General features: G+C 42.1%; 1 protein-coding gene across 5 annotated transcripts in view; it reads left to right on the forward strand.

Annotated features, from left to right (window-relative positions):
• The window catches only part of FRY (FRY microtubule binding protein), a gene marked incomplete at its 5' end in the record, with an annotated part of 648,830 nt that overhangs the window by 387,965 nt on the left and 244,358 nt on the right, over positions 1-16,507 (forward strand). For all 5 annotated transcript variants that reach the window (XM_079773965.1, XM_079773964.1, XM_079773962.1 and 2 more), the window contains 4 exons: positions 824-931; positions 10,220-10,478; positions 11,808-11,990; positions 14,045-14,131. In XM_079773965.1, coding sequence (XP_079630091.1) covers positions 824-931; positions 10,220-10,478; positions 11,808-11,990; positions 14,045-14,131 — 637 coding nt within the window. The remainder of the gene's footprint in view (positions 1-823; positions 932-10,219; positions 10,479-11,807; positions 11,991-14,044; positions 14,132-16,507) is intronic.

The following is a 16,507-nucleotide window of genomic DNA, read 5'->3' on the forward strand; positions in this document are numbered from 1 at the left end:
TATGTTTATTCTCAGAAGACTAAATCATCAGAATTTAAATATGCTGTCACTTGGGTTATTTGAAAAATTTGATGGGTAGTTAAGCTTTTCTATAAAGGTTATTGATAAAATATGTGGTTAAGAAGGTAGTTATTTAAACAACTAAAAATTTAAGCAATTTATTATAGAATTTATGTTTTTCTCTCAGATTTTACAACAGTACAGAAGGCATTAATTACTTGTTGACATTTATTCTCAAGAAAGTAAAAAGAAAGAAGGAATCTCCGTAGACGTCAGGCCCATTGGAATAATTTTTAAAATCAGAAATATGCATTGCAGTATTTTACTTGACATTATGTAAGACATTGTTGAAGCACTTCATTTTAAAAACTGGGGTGGGAGCTCTAGAGGAGAAGCACAACTCATCATGAAGAGAAGCTTCCAGATGTCATGCTTGTTAGAGATAGTATTCCTTGTATAAAGTCCCACTTTTAAATTCTGAATGTAGGAATGACTACTGTGTATTTCTTACATGCTGATGCATTTAGGAATTTCAATAAATTCAGTGTTTTTAATGCAGTCTCCATTGAATGGCAAGCTGCATGGTGGAATGCTATTGGTATCAGCGTTTTTCTTTTCAGATATATAACTCTGACTAACATTTAAATCTTTATTAGTTTTCTCAGAGTTGGCAAAGCTATAAAGAGCATAAACATTTGATAATAATATGGAGCAAATAGCAGACAGTGATTCAGAAAGCATGGGTCTTTGTTCACATAGTTGACCAATTTTTTAAATTTATCATAACCATTGACTATGTTTAAACTTTGTTTTCACATTCTAGGGGTGAGAGAAAGCCCAAAATAGACCTTTTCAGGACATGTGTTGCTGCTATTCCCCGGCTGCTTCCTGATGGGATGTCAAAACTTGAACTCATTGACTTGCTGGCTAGGTAGGTGGGAATGGTTGTGGACATTCTTTGATTAAATTGATTTTAATCCTTTATCATGATTTACCCAAAAAGAGAATGATTGTTAAAAACTGACAAAGATTTACCAAATGAGGCATTATTCTAGGTACTGTGTGTAGGCAAGGAGGAATAAAGAAAATTTTTGTGTAGTTCAAGAAGTTTAAAATCCGAAGTAGAAACCAATACATAAGGTAACTAACAATCCAAGGCCTGGAACTGTGCAATTAACAGCACAAAATGTCACCAAGTTCAGTGCCTGGAGGATCACTATGGCCTAGGAACGTTGGCACATAATTCCCAGGAGAAGGTAGAGCTGGAGCTACCCTTCGAAGGAAAGATGGAATTCAGAAAGGCAAACGGGTTGATGTGAGCCATCACAGCTGTGGGGCTGGGATGTGAGTAGATGAGTCTGACTGGGAAAAAGTTCATTCTAGGTCCAATTTCAATCTGAAGCCCACAGAAAACTCCCCCGGGTAGTGGCGGGGGCAAGAAGGTGGGTAACCGGGATCCTCAGCTAATTTTAGTACTTTAGAAAGCTGTCCCAAATCATATATTTATCATCCTCCCCATCCCACACAAGAACCACAGTCCAACTAGAACCTTAAGTTAATTTGCTTTGAGTGAGATTGTATCGTTTTTGTTAAGTAAGCTTAACTTTCTCATGTTGATCTCAGGTTCTCATTGACAATTATGCCTATCAATTCAGAAATCAAAAGTGACTAATGATCTAAATGCCATTTAGAAGGCAACATCATAAGAACCACAGGGTGCATGGAGGAAAGGGAAGGGGAGAACAAAAGTTATCCTTGATTTGAAAAAAAAAGGAAAAGAAAACAAAAAGGAGTTTAGAAACTCAATGATAAAAAGAAATAGAAATAAGACATGAGAGGTCGATTTTCAGCTCATCTTTACTATTAGCTGACACATTCAGACTGATGTAGTTTTAAACAGAAGAATAACATGATAACAAATTTCATTTTAGGCAGGTTAATCCGATAACAGTGGAATAAAGAGTAACAAATATTAGTGCATACTGAATAAAAGTTGCATTATGTATGAATAATCTTGTTCACCCACATTCTCTAGCCTTGGAGAGCACCTTTCCATCAATATCCAAACAAAATACCCAAGCTCTCATCCCACATGACGGCAGGTCACCCAATGGCCTCCCCTGGCTTCTGGGTATCTCCATGGAGTACCGTGTCTTCTGGCCATTGTGGCCATTGTGCTCCTACTCTGGACAGCCAGCTTGATTTCCTCTGTTGACCACTTCCTGCTATCAATCAATGACTTCTGTAGCTTACTGTTCTTCCCCATTGCTCTTCATTCCAAGTGTGACACAACCACTCCCTTCCTACACCCAGTCACCACTAGCACAAGGATGATGCTGGTTTGTGGGGTTTACTGAAGATTCATTCCTTTGAAAATCACCATTTCGGGCCTTGGAACCTCTGACCAAAGCCTACTACCACTCTAGCTGGCTTTGTCACCAGACAAAGTAACTTGTACTTTTCTATAATCAGTGACCTCCAGGCCTTGGTTCCTTCTTCTCTCTTCCACTCCATGTTTAGGACATACTTTAAGAAGAATATAAAGCCAAAAAAATTACAGCCCCTCCAACATACAGTTGACCCTTGAACACCATGAGTTTGAACTGCATGGGTCCACTTCTACATGAATTTTTTTCAATAAATACATACAGTACTGTAAATGTATTTTATATTTCTTATGATTCTCTTTTTTTCTAGCATTTACCCCTGTGTTCTTTTATAAAAAAAATTTGTCTTTATTGTTGAAAGTATTATAGATGTCCCCTTTTTGCCTCCATAGACCTCCTCTTCCCTGCTCCCCCTGCCCAACCAGGCCTTCACTGCACTATTGTCTGTCCATGGGTTATGCATCTTATTATTTTCTTTTTACTGGTTTATTTTATTGTAAGAATACAGTAAATAATACATATAACATAAAAAGAAAAATTACAGCCTAGGCTTTTGCTGAGGCCTAGCAACTGGAATATGCCTTGAGCATAATCCCAGGAAGCAGGGTAGGGTGGGGAAAAGGGAAAAACCCTGAATAAAAAAGGGGCTTTAGGTCCCAGGTGAGAAGATCTGAGGAGGAAAAAAAAGAGTTAATAAATGTGGTGATTGGGCCCAGCCGGTGTTGCTCAGTGGTTGAGCATCAACCTATGAACCAGGAGGTCACAGTTTGATTCCCAGTCAGGGCACATGCCTGGGTTGCTGGCTCAGTCCCCAATAGGGGGCATGCAGGAGGCAGCCAATCAATGATTCTCTCTCATCATTGATGTTTTTCTCTCTCTCTCCCTTCTCTGAAATCAATAAAAATATATTTTTTAAATTCAGAATCTCAGGCCTCACTCTAGCCAGGCTAAATTGGAATCTGCATTTTAAAAACAAAACAGAAAACATGGAGATTGGGAGGTGGAGAGAACTGAAGAAGAAGGAGACTAAAATACTCTGGAGGATCATCCATACTAATAGTGAGTCTCCTATAGTGATGGTAGACTTTGAATGAAGAGAACGGTGCCCAAATTACCCAGAAATATAAAGGGCAGACTGTCTGTTTGCCAAGGACAAAAGTGGAGAAGGTGGTGTGATGCAAAGGAAGAGCTGCTGAATGAAAAGGCTGGATGTGACCGTGGTGACGAATTTAGGAAAGAAACCCCTCTCCATGGCCTGTGAACCACCAGCGAGTGAGAGGTCACCATCTGAGAGATTTTGAGACAGTACCAGACAATGAGAATAACACAGAATCATTTGGAAATCCTGTATGTGCATGCCTGCTTAGCCATGTGATCTAGACAACTTTTAACCCCTCAGCCTATCAGTTTTCCTTTGGTAAAATTGGAATAATACTGCCTATCTCATAAGACTGTTTTGAGGGCTAAATGATATAAGGTATATGCACTTTGGTTAATTCAGGGGAAAATGTGGCAGGAGGGAGAAGACAGTTATCAGTTAAATTGGAATAGAAGGAAAATTCACTCATGTCAATGAAGTTCTGATTGGTGGTGATGACATACACTAAAGCCTTTGAAATACTAATTTTTGTAAATGTCATGCAGTGTTCTGGTAAAGTCTCTAATACCATTTTGCTGTAAATCTATGTGGGACACTCTTACCTCTGGAATCACCTTGGTAGCCTGTCCGGTGGTGCCTGGCATGGAGCTAGGCATGTCAGGAGGGAACTCTGTTGGATATGGTTCAAACGTCAGTGCTATTTATAGTGCATCATGTTTGATATTATGTACATTCTCACAAAACCCAAAGCAATGGGTACTGTTCTTATGAGAGGAAAGAACAAATAAATACTCTTGAGAGTTCACATCTTAGGACAGAATTTTAAAAATGACTGGACTTACCTGGGAAACCAGTGAAGCGGCCTTTTTCACAAGCTTCAAAAGAAGCCAGAGACTTTTCTCCTCGGGGGAAAGCTGTGAGAAAATGGGGCCCTTCAGATCTCCTCGAGAGGGTAGGAGGACAAAAGTGAAGAAATTCAGCAGTAATAAATGTGGTTTTCAAGTCATCAATCATTTTATTCCCTATAGTTCAATCACATTTGGGTTAAATTGACTCTTGAGACAATATACGGTCTTGTCAGAGAGGTGTGAGACCTTTTATTTCAGACTCTTCACAGTCACATTCATGGTACAATTTCACTGGAGAAAAACTTGGATTTCTTCATAATTAGCAAAATAAGACCAATATTTGTGTCAGCTTCCTGTCCCCCCCAGCTCAGTTCCCTGGATAAGAAGTTTCACGGTGTGCCCACACAACTGGTCCTAGGTCCCCTTCCCAGCATTTTCGGTAATGGCTAACCTCAGACTTCTATGAGTATGTTTGGCATGACAGTGGTGTATGGGATGAAATAGGCAAACCCCTTTCTCCATGCTACAAAATGCCTGATATTATATGTATTGTTCAGCCCACTTGTAATGGCTGAGTGGGAGGAATCTGTCCACTTAAACTCCATGGAAGCTACTCGGGCCTTCCTGACATGGTGATGGGGTTCCCGGGGAGCACTTCCTTCCTGCTGTCAGCAGAGTCTGCCCTTCTCAGCCACGTGGGACCCCTAAGAATTCTTTACATGGTGGAGGGCTACTTCTCTCCATGGCAGTCACCGTCTTTCTCACTCTCCACCAGCCCCAGATGTCTCCTGCTCTGTACCTTGACCAGAAAAAGAACATTTTCCTTCAACAGTCTCCAGGCTGCTGTCCTCTGTCACTTCCTGCAGCATTTTATAACACTGAGAGTTTGCTCCTCTTTAAGAATTTGTCATACAGTTGTGATAATGCATATGAATTGCTTAGCATAGTGCCTACAACACAGTTAAGCACTCAGTAAATATTAGTTATTTTTAGGGATCCTTACATTTGAAGAACATATTATGCCATGATGTACAATGCACGTTTTGTATACATGTTAGGAAAGCTGGCCACCTATCATTTCCTATTTTCAGACAAGGAGATTAAGTAGCAGAAGAGTCAAGTCCTTTGCTCAGATTTACAGAATTTTCCTAAAGCCAAATGGAATTGACAAACGCCAATGGTTTTATGTAAGCTGACAGGTAAACACATTTTATGCAGTGTTTCCTTATAATCTGTGGAAATTTATATACACGTGTCAGTGATCTATGGTTTCTGAACAATATTTATCTGCTTTCCAGTATATGACTGTCTAGGAAGGCGGCTCATTGGTTTGAGTAGCTAAGTGAGAATTCTGGTCTCAGTTGCATGTATCACCTCAATAAAGCAGTCCAAACTGCTGTAAATGGTAGGAGTTTATTCTTTAATGAAAAGAAATTTCCAACACTTCTGGTAAATGATCCCAAGGTTAACAGTCTACCTGTCAGCAGGTCCCTTCTCTTAGAATCCCTTGTCTCCTGGGCTTTACTCTAATGCCACTTCCTCTGCTGCTCTTGGTGACATCATGGGGTGCTGGTCCCTCACCTCTTCCTAATGACCTTTTGTTTATCCTGCAACCATTCAGAGGAGGCCATTTCTCCTAATGGCTCTTTTCTTCTGGATATGACTTGTGAATTTGAAATTACTTTTAATTCATGCACCTCTGTACAACAAAATTATTCCAAGTTGCTATGCTGATTCCATTAACACACGAGCTCACCTTTATGAAAATGTTTTCCATGAAAAGTCCTTTAGGGAGCGGGGAGTGAAGGGTGCAATCACCAGCTCTAGGTCACTGCCAAGTGTTTTCCCTGGCCCAGCCTGAGCAGAATGTTGCTGCATGTTGAATCTAGACGACTGGTCAGTGCCACGCATGGCAGCTGCCTGGAAAAGACAGCTGCAATGATGTTGGCAATAGTGGCTTCTGATGTTCTGTGTTTATGGCTGTCATTGTGGAATCCTTTCAAGCCTCCTTAATGGTTTTCTTTGTGTATAACCATTTATCTGCAATTCCGTTTTAGGCTTTGTCCCCCAGCTGGTTGGACTTCTGCATGAGCTGCCTTTTCTTCAAGTCTCTCTATTCTTGAAATCACTGACACCAAATTCTCTCCTAAGACAATTTTTTACTATAATTGTAGATGATTTTGAAGTCAAGGACTTGTCCTTTTTTCTGTTTGAGTTTGTCTGTGTGATGGCCTAGCAGTGGTCTGGGGAACTGGCCTCTCCTCAGCCGACTCCTAGCTCACTGGACGAGGAGATGTGAGCACCTGCCGGTCTGGAGGCCAGGCCACACTGCTTTCCACACATCCTGCACCGTCAGAATGGCGGGACACATTTCTCATTTAATTCTAAGTCTTCTCTTTCTTGTTAGTTAGCTGGTTGTTGTTTTCCTGTTTCCTGCTTTACAATAGTAAGTTTTATGTTTGTCACAAGATGACCTGTGATTTTCTGGTTAAAATCTAATAAAAGTAAAAGTGAGAAAGATCTGGGTGGAAGAAATAGCAACTATATCTGATTGGCAGGTGTCTATTCATATTCTTCAAGGAGCAAACACAGGGACCCATGCTGCCCTTCCCCCAGCTTTGTCCTCTTCTCCCTGACCTGCTGCAGCCCAGACTTATCTTGATGCATTCGTTTTACTCAGTCTCAGTTCCATGACAGTCTGGACCTTTTTCTTCTTCAAAACTCCACTTTTATCTCCTATTGGGTCTTCTGTTCCCAAAGCTCTTCCTTCCCAGCCCCCACATCAGTCCTGGCTCTTTATACTCCAGTGATAATTTTTAAGCATTTACACTGGTCAAATGTGAACGCCATCATCTTAAGAGGAGTGTTTCCCCCCGCCCCCAAATATGAAGAATTGTACAACCTTGGGGCTCTCACAATCCTTAAAATGGTCCTGCATTGTGGTTTTAAAGATAAAACAGATGCTAAATTGCAAATTATGAATGAGAGCAAAGTTAAATGAAAAGTAGAATTAATCTCATTTGGAAAGCTGAGAGCATTGGCCCTTGCTTAAAAGTTTCATCTAAATAGACTGTGACATGGCCTTTAGTTTGACTCTAAAGACAGATGCTGGCCTGGCTTCATGACTATATTGGTTTGCTCAGGTTGCCATAATAAAGTGCCACAAACCAGGTGCCTTAAACACAGAAATCTGTTGTCTCACAGTTCTGGAGGCTAGAAGTCCAACATCAAAGAGCCAGCAGGGTTGGTTCCTTCCAAGGTCTGGGAGAAAGAATCTGGTTCAGGCCTCTCTCCTGGCTTCTGGCATTTTGTGGCCGCCTTTGGTATTCCTTGGAAAAGAAGGATCACCCCACTCTCTGCCTCCCTCTTCCCAGGATGGTCTCCCTGTGTGCATATCTGTCTTCAAATTTCCCCTTTTTATGAGATCACCATGGATCAGGGCTCACCTTGCTCCAGCATGACCCTAGTTCCAAATAATGTCCCATTCTGAGGTCATTGTGGTTTAAATTTCAGCCATGAATTTGGGGAAAACACAATTCAATCCATAACAGTGGCCATTATCATTAGTTAACCTTTACTGAGTGCCTGTTGTTCCTGTCTTAAAAAGGTGGCTTGTTACCTGCAGAAGCTTATTCTCTATTCAGGACCAGAGGCAGGTAAAATGCAGTAAACACGAGTAATAACCATAAGATGGGGAAATGAAGCATTTTTCATAAGCTAGTGTTTTCACACTCTGGGCTGCAAAGATGGCTTAAAGCTGCTTGTACAGTAAAGGAATATTTCTTCCCAAATGGGTGGACTTCAAGGGGAAGGGGGACTCCCTTTACTCCAGCCTTAACCAGAGCAGCTCGGATTTTATGTATTATATGTTAGAGTTCTACATAAAAGAATTAATAGAGGTGCTGATTGAGATACAAAGTTTGTAAATTCCTGTCTCAGACAGTTCTTGATTGGAAGTCAGGCTTTAAAAGGGGCCTCGGTTTTCTTTCAGCCGCTGTGATCTCCTTAAAAACTGTGGACTTAATTGGATCTTACTCAAAGAATTGCCTTCCATCTTCCTTCTCCACATCTTCGTGGAACTTGTTTTGGGAACAGGAAATAGATCTTCCCTGACTTTGTACATATCTGCTTACTTGTGAGCTTTTGCTGGATATTTGGACCTGGTTAAATTTGGACCAGTTAGTGTTTTTTAGGCAATAATAAAAGTATTTGTTTATCAAGTTTTTGAAAAACTATTTATTCAAAAATATATAACTGTATCACACTTGTTTTAGGAGAAAACTTTAGATTAAAATTTAGAAGTCCTGGGACAGAACCCTGGATTTTAAGAAAGTTCCTTAATCTCTCTGGGTCACAATTTCTCCTTCTATTGCTTGGGGATAACATCTATCCTGTTTGTGGGAGGCCCCACTGATTGGCCACCTTCTTCTCTGACACTGAACATTTCCAGGCTTCTGAGGCCTGGAGATTCTCTCTCCTAAACATCTTTGTCCTTTATCTCTCCCTTCTTTGTTACTTCTTTGCGTCAGGTCAGAACCCACCCCCCACTTGTTGCCTAACTCACTGCAATGCCCTCCTGACTGGCCTTTTCCCTCAGTCTTGTTGCTTCTTGAAGGCATCCTCTATATTTCTGTCCATTTATTTTCTCAGATGTGAATTAATCATGTTACTTCTATAATTTACAGAATGCATTCATTTTCTTCTAATGATAACAGATATTGAGTGCTTACCTCGTCCTATCTGTGGTGCTAAACACTGTACACAGACCCTCTCAATGAACCTCACAGCACAGTTATGAGATGCAGAGACAGTTATTGTTTCCACTTTCCAAATGAGGTTCTGAGGCTAGGTGGGTTTAGGTAAGTAGCATGAGGTCACATGACTAATGAGTTATAGAAGCAAGATATTGGTTTAGGCACTGATTCCAGAGCATGCACACTTAACCCCTTTTCTGCCGTACTGCTTCCCGGGGTGGTCTACAGACCCTCCCTGAGTTGCCCCTGCTCCTTCTCTCGCAATGTTCTACACAACACCCTACCCACTAGACACAGTCACACTGAACTTCGTACCCTAAGGCTGTATGCAATGGGTATAGTGCCTGGAAAATATTTTTTCATTGAATAAATGAATGAAAGAATTTATAAAGCATATGTTAACTATAATGCCCCATACCAATGTTGAGATTTAATATAGGTTAAACCAGAAATACACGGATATTCTTCAGTTGACTAGCCCAGCCTTGGCACTACCAACATTTGGGGCCAGGTTATTCTTTGTCATAGGCAATTGTCCTGTGCACTATAGGAGGTTTCTCAGCATCCCTGTCTTCTACCTGTTAGAGAGATGCCAGCAGTACTCGCCAACATGGGATCACCACAGTGTCTCCTCTGACAACCAAACATCCCTTTGGACACCAAACTAATTAAGGACAACTGGACTAACTTTTAATTGCTCATTTTCACTGAGTCCCTTACTTTCTCTAGTACTCAGGTTTCTTATCTTTAAAAGTGGTAGGATTTGATAATAATTTATTCTTCTAGTCAGTAATGTATCAAAAAAGTCTCCATATACAGCTAAATGTCATGTGGTATCTTATATTGCATTATGAAACAGAAAAAAGACATTGGTGGAAAACTGGTAAAATATGAATAAATCCTGTAGTGTAGTTAGTAGCATTGTACCAATGTTAATTTCTTAGTTTTGATAAGAGTACCATGGTTATATAAGATGTTAATGTTAGAGTTGCTGAGTGAAGAATATAATAACATATTAGGAGAGGGTGACCATTTTTTAGACATAAGTAAAGCAGAGACCTATAGATATTCCTTCATAGATCTAGAAGAAAAGCTAATGAAGTATGTTTTTGTCTTTTATTCATTACACAGGCTTTCCATTCACATGGATGATGAACTGCGCCATATTGCACAAAATTCTCTTCAGGGTTTGCTGGTTGACTTCCCAGACTGGAGGGAAGATGTCCTGTTTGGCTTCACCACCTTCCTGCTCCGTGAAGTAAATGACATGCATCACAGCCTCCTGGACTCCTCCCTGAAGTTACTGCTCCAGCTGCTCACTCAGTGGAAACTGGTCATACAAACTCAAGGAAAAATCTATGAGCAAGCCAACAAAATCAGAAATTCAGAGGTGATGTTCACATTCTTCCCATTGGTTCCCATGGATGTAAATAAGTTGGAGCCCAGAGACCTTGGAGTTCTTACTCTTGGCTACCTCGGAACTTGCTCCCAAATGGTGGCCCTTACTTTTTCCATCTGCCTGAATTGTGACTAAGAAACTTAGGGGGTGATTTGTTAGATTTATTAGATATCAGGTTAGATTTGTTAACATTAACAAGGCTATTTAGGGAGTTGAATTTTTTTCAGAGAATTATGATTATAAATGTATTTATAAGAGCAATGGCAATAGGCCAGGGAGATAGAGCTGAATTTTGGATATGGAAATAGATATGGATACGGATGTGAATATAAAAGTTCGCTGCCCTCCAGGTTTTGTCATAGTGGCAGCATATTGGTTGTGTTATCCATATCTACAGAGAAGCAAAGTGCAGTCTTGTAGTTTCTTTATTCTTTCATGCCTCAGTCCTAAATGGTAAAACTTCATTATAACACTTTGAAGAGCTCATCGAGGAGCAGAGTTGTCAGAGGAGAACCAGGGCAGTGGTGGCATGGCATTGGCAAAGAGCAGACGGAGAAAGGAGTCTAGCTTGAGAAGAGCATACCTGAGCATCTGAGGAACGTGTGCGTTCAGGGAGGTATAATTGTATTTAGCGATCAGCTAAAATCCTAGATTGGCTGACTTCAGTGATGAGGTCCAGGTCATTCTCCTTCCTTGTGTTCTATACATGCCAAAAGATGATAGATAACAAAACAAAAAAAAAAAAAAAAGAAAGGATTACATATGCTTGTAAAAGGAAAACTGAAACGAAGGCGGACTCTGCCCTGTTGTCTGGCGGGCATTTTACATTCATTTGGTTGTGGTTTGGGAACATTCAGAATCCATCTCATAAATACCCAAAACCTAGATTAGAATCTAATACAAAAACAAGTCTAATTAGAAAGTGAATCTTTGAAAATGCAATTTAATAGTGTCTAAAAGTTTATTGAGAACTTGTGTAAAAAACAAATTAGGCCACTTTGATTGAATATCTAGAGTAATATATGGTATGGATGTAAGCAGTTTTGTTTTTATTAATGTTAATACCATAAGCTATCTGTTATCTGTTATCTAGATAACAGATAGCTTATGGTATCCCAAAGTAACAATGGATCTAAAAACAAAAAAGGACCGATGATATTTCATGAATAATAATGAATTTATAGACATGTCTGGACCTAAGCCATTATGATCTATTTTAGTATCACGAGGTTAAATGTGCCCAAAGATGTACATATAAGATTAGTTTCTCCTTCCCCTGTTATTTTTCTGATCTAGAATGTTGTTCTTATTGTATGACAGTTTATTGCAAATGGCTCCAGCCACCGAATGCAGTCGGAACGAGGTCCCCACTGCAGTGTCCTCCATGCTGTGGAAGGCTTTGCTCTGGTTTTACTCTGCAGTTTCCAGGTGGCCACACGCAAACTGTCCGTTTTAATACTCAAGGAAATCCGAGCTTTATTTCTTGTCCTGGGTCAGCCTGAGGTATGGATTATTCTTCTGAAGTTCCCAATTTATTTCTTTCAAGAGTTTTGATGTTTAGATTAAAAATTGTAAATGATGCATTACTACTTTATGTTCTGTCATGTTACACATGATGTCAACAAATAATCTTTGCTTCGTGGTAGGTTTTTAATTATGAACCAGCACTATTGATCTAGGAGAGATAAGTCATATATTCTTAGAGCAATAGAAAAGCCTGTTTATCATTCTCCAAGAGATAGTGCTTATGAAAAAGTGAAGAATTAAGATTAAGTTATAGATCATTTGTCTTCATAATGTTCATCATACATCAAAGTAAGCAGACATTATTACATTTATAATAGAGAATAAACTTAAGAAAATAATGCATACCATTTAAAATAATTAAGATACTAAACAGTCTGGCTAACAGAAAGTCATTTAATCTTTACAACAGTGGAAAAGATGGCATCATAAGAAAACATGTCCCTTGGGATGGGAGAAATAAGCCCATGATTAAGCGCTATAACTTCAGCTAACATCCTGCCCTCAGTCAAGGACACCCCTGTTCAGGTGTTCAGGCTCATGACCTGATGGCCCAGGTGGCCAAACCCCAGACATGAGGCGATTAAAGAAAGTCCAGCTTTTTATGCCACTACTTCTTTAGAAAAAAATGGTACTTTCCTTTTTCTTGTTTTAAATCATGGGTCTTGACTTGTGATCCTCAAAATGGTCATTGTCTTCCCAAATATTTTAAATCCATCACTGTCCTGGTTATTCACATTTTTTTCAGGTAGCTATCTGAAATATTTTAGGATCATGCCTCTGGTATCAGGTAAATAGATCTCTGAGACATGCTATACTTTGGTAAACCTCCATTAAGTCTCTAATTATGAGAATACTGATAACAATTTCTATGTAAGTATCAGTTACTACCTAAGTGCTCTACACATATCTTATTTAACTCTCACAATAACCTAAGAATGAGTATTGTTATTACCCCCAATGTACAAAGACTGAGGTGTAGGGAGGTTAAAAGTCTTTATCAATAGCTAGGACATGACAGAGCCACAATTCAAAGCCAAATACAGATGCCTCTAAAACCCCATGTTCATACTGGTAACTGCTATTCCATCAGACTGTACGGGATGTTTCTCACACAGTATGTTGTTTTCTTACACCAGCCATGACTCTTTGGAAACCATTCTCATTCTCATTTTGAAATCATTCTCATACGTGAACAAGGATATTCCAAAGCATTCCTATAAGGCTTCTAAGTAAACAATTTTATATATCTGAGCTTCTCTATAATAAAGAGTGGCTAACATACACATATATGTATATATGTACATTCATTTAGAAGAAGGGATTGAGAAGTACAAATTAGCAGTTACAAAATAGTCATGGGGATGTAAGTACAGTATAGGGAATGTAGTCAATTATATTATAATAACTATGTATGGTGCCAGGTGGGTACTTGAAATGTCAGGGGGACCACACTGTAAAGTATACAATTGTGATACTTTTTTCTTATGCCTATTCCAATTTGCTTCTTTTACCAAATAGCTATACACCACATAGTTACCAAAGAGAGTATGTGGTTAGTCTCCAGTGCATTTTCTTTAGGACTAAATTCAGTCACTGTCAACAATTTATCAGTTATTTTAGCAGATCAGTAACTTCAGTAAGTAGCATTTTAGAGATCAGGCAAAACATATTTTTGTGGGGTTTCCACTCCTTAAAATTAATGACAACACCAATGCTTCAGTGAATAATGTCTGGTACAGTATTTAAATTCTTGTGCACATGTATGAATTTTTGAAATTCAGGTGCATGTCTTTTCAGTGCAATGTGAAATGGGAGTTCTAATTATCTTCCACTGAAATTTGAAAGACTCAACTCAGAAACATAGGAAGTTTTACCCACTGCCATTCACCATCTTGACACTCGGTTTTCTGTGAGAAAACCCTTATCACTGTCTTGCACACTGTTCTGCTTTCATGTTCTAGACAAAGGGAGTGGGCTGGATGGGGAGGATCCATTTTTCCATGGAGAGTAACCACCTTTCCTTTGTATAGGATGACGACAGGCCTATGATTGATGTCATGGATCAGCTAAGTTCTTCCATTCTTGAAAGTTTTATTCATGTAGCAGTTTCGGACTCAGTAAGTACATATTTTACTATTATTGCTAATCATTTTAAGTATAAGATCTGGATATGTGTGGCAAAAGAGAGACAAATAAAAGTGATATGGAAGAATTCAGGGATTTTATGTCAGGTTAATAAACTGATGCAGAAGTACTTAGGAAGCTCTGGCCAGTGTAGGTCAGTGGTTAGAGGATCGGCCTGTGCACTGAAGGGTAGCAGGAGTGCTTCCTGGTCAATGGCACTTACCTGGGTTACAGGTTTGATCCCAAACCCAGTCTGGGTGTGTGTGGGAGGCAACTGATTGATGATGTGTCTCTCTTACATCGATGTTTCTCTGTCTCTCCCCCTCCCTCCCTTCCATTCTCTAAAAATCAGTGGAGGAAATATCCTCAGGTGAGAATTAACAAAACAAGAATAAAGTACTTAGGAAAACAAGGCAGTATTTTCAAATACTGGCTTAGGAGACAGTCAGATAATCCTATCTAATAAAAGAATAATATGCAAATCATCACTCCGCTACACTCACAAGCCATGCCCACCAGTCAATCAGAGTGAGTATGCAAATTAAACCAAAAACATGGCGGCAGCCCTGCCCCCCAGTGTCTCCGGGCCTGTGTGAGTCGGAGAAGTCAGGCGTCAGCACCTGAGGCTGGCTGCAGCCACGGAGACCAAGAAGCCGCCTGCCCCATGATCCCAGGCCTCAGCCAGCCTCAGAAGCCTCACATCCACCTGCCTCACGTCCTGGGGAGACGGAGAAACCAGGCCCCAGCGCCTGAGGCTGGGTGTGGCCCGGGAGACGAAGAAGCCACCTGCCCCGTGATCCCAGGCCGCAGCCAGCTGGAGAAGCAGTTCACCCCACGTCTGGGGGAGACAAGAAACCCGGTGCCAGTGCCTGAGGCTGCATGCAGCCTGGGAGATGAAGAAGCCGCCTGCCCTGTGATCCCAGGCTGCAGCCAGCAGCAGAAACCTCAGGTCCGCCTGCCCTATGTCCTGGGGGAGACTGAGAAACCGGGCCCCAGCGCCTGAGGCTGGCTGCGACCTGGGAGATGAAGAAGCCGCCTGCCCCTTGATCCCAGGCCGAAGCCAGCTGGAGAAGCCGCCCTCCCCACGTCCTGGGGGAGACAAGAAACCGGGTGCCAGCGCCTGAGGGTGGATGCGACCTGGGAGACGAATAAGTCTCCTGCCCAGTGATCCCAGGCTACAGCCAGCTGGAGAAGCCGCCCATCCACGTCCTGGGGGAGATGGAGAAACCAGGCCCCAGTATCTGAGGCTGGCTGCAGCCCGGGAGATGAAGAAGCCACTGCTATATGATCCCAGGCTGCAGCCAGACGGAGAAGTCGCCCCCACTGCATCCAAGGGAAGATGGAGAAGCCACCCGCCTGCAGTCCAGGTGCCAGCACCTGCAGCTGGCTACAGCCTGGTAGATGGAGAAGCCGCCCACCCCGCAATCCCGGGCACCAGCACCTGTGGCTGGCTGTGGCCTGGAGACAGAGAAGCCACCCACCCTGCGGTCCTGGGCACCAGCACTTGCAGCTGCAGCACAGGCGAAGCCACCTGCCCACCATCCCCTGAGGCTGCAGCCAGCCTGGGCGTCTATGGCTGACCAGAGGGAGGGAAGCCCGGATCCCGGGTGCCTGTGGTTGGCTGGAGGAGGGAATCCTGGGTACCAGGTGCTGGCCGAGGCAGAGGTGGTTAGGGGCAATCAAGCCAGCAGGGGAGCAGTTAGGGACAATCAGGCTGGTAGGCAGAAGCAGTTAGGGGCAATCAGGCAGGCAGGCGAGCGGTTAGGAGCCAGCAGTTCTGAATTGTGAGAGGGATGTTCAACTGCTGGTTATCCCACGAGGGGTCCCAGATTGGAGAGGGTGCAGACCAGGCTGAGGTACACCCTCCCCGCTGCCCCCCATGCACGAATTTTGTGCACCAGGCCTCTAGTCTTTACTAATAAAAGGGTAATATGCAAATTGGTCAGGACACCCTCACAGTAACAACTGAACAACAGGCTGTGTGGGGCGACCAGGCTGGCAGGGGGGTTAGTGAGTGACAACCAAATGACTGAACAGCAGGCTGTGTGCAGCGGCCAGGCCGGCAGGGGGGTTAGTGAGGGACGAACAAACGACTGAACAAGCAGGCTGTGTGGGGCGACCAGGCAGGCAGGGGGCAGTGAGGGGTGACCAGGCCAGCAGGGAGTCCAGTTGGGGGCAACCAGGCTGGTAGAGGGGGCAGTTGGGGGCAACCAGGCCAGCAGGGGTGGGTTAGTTGGGGGTGACCAGGCCAGCAGGCAGAGGCAGTTGGGGGTGATCAGGCCAGCAGGGGGAGCATTTAGGGTTATAAGGCAGGCAGGCAGGTGAGTAGTTAGGAGCCAGCAGTCCTGGATAGTGAGAGGGATGTCTGA

This window comes from Cnephaeus nilssonii, assembly GCF_951640355.1.
Source record: "Cnephaeus nilssonii genome assembly, chromosome: 6".
NCBI lineage: Eukaryota > Metazoa > Chordata > Mammalia > Chiroptera > Vespertilionidae > Cnephaeus > Cnephaeus nilssonii.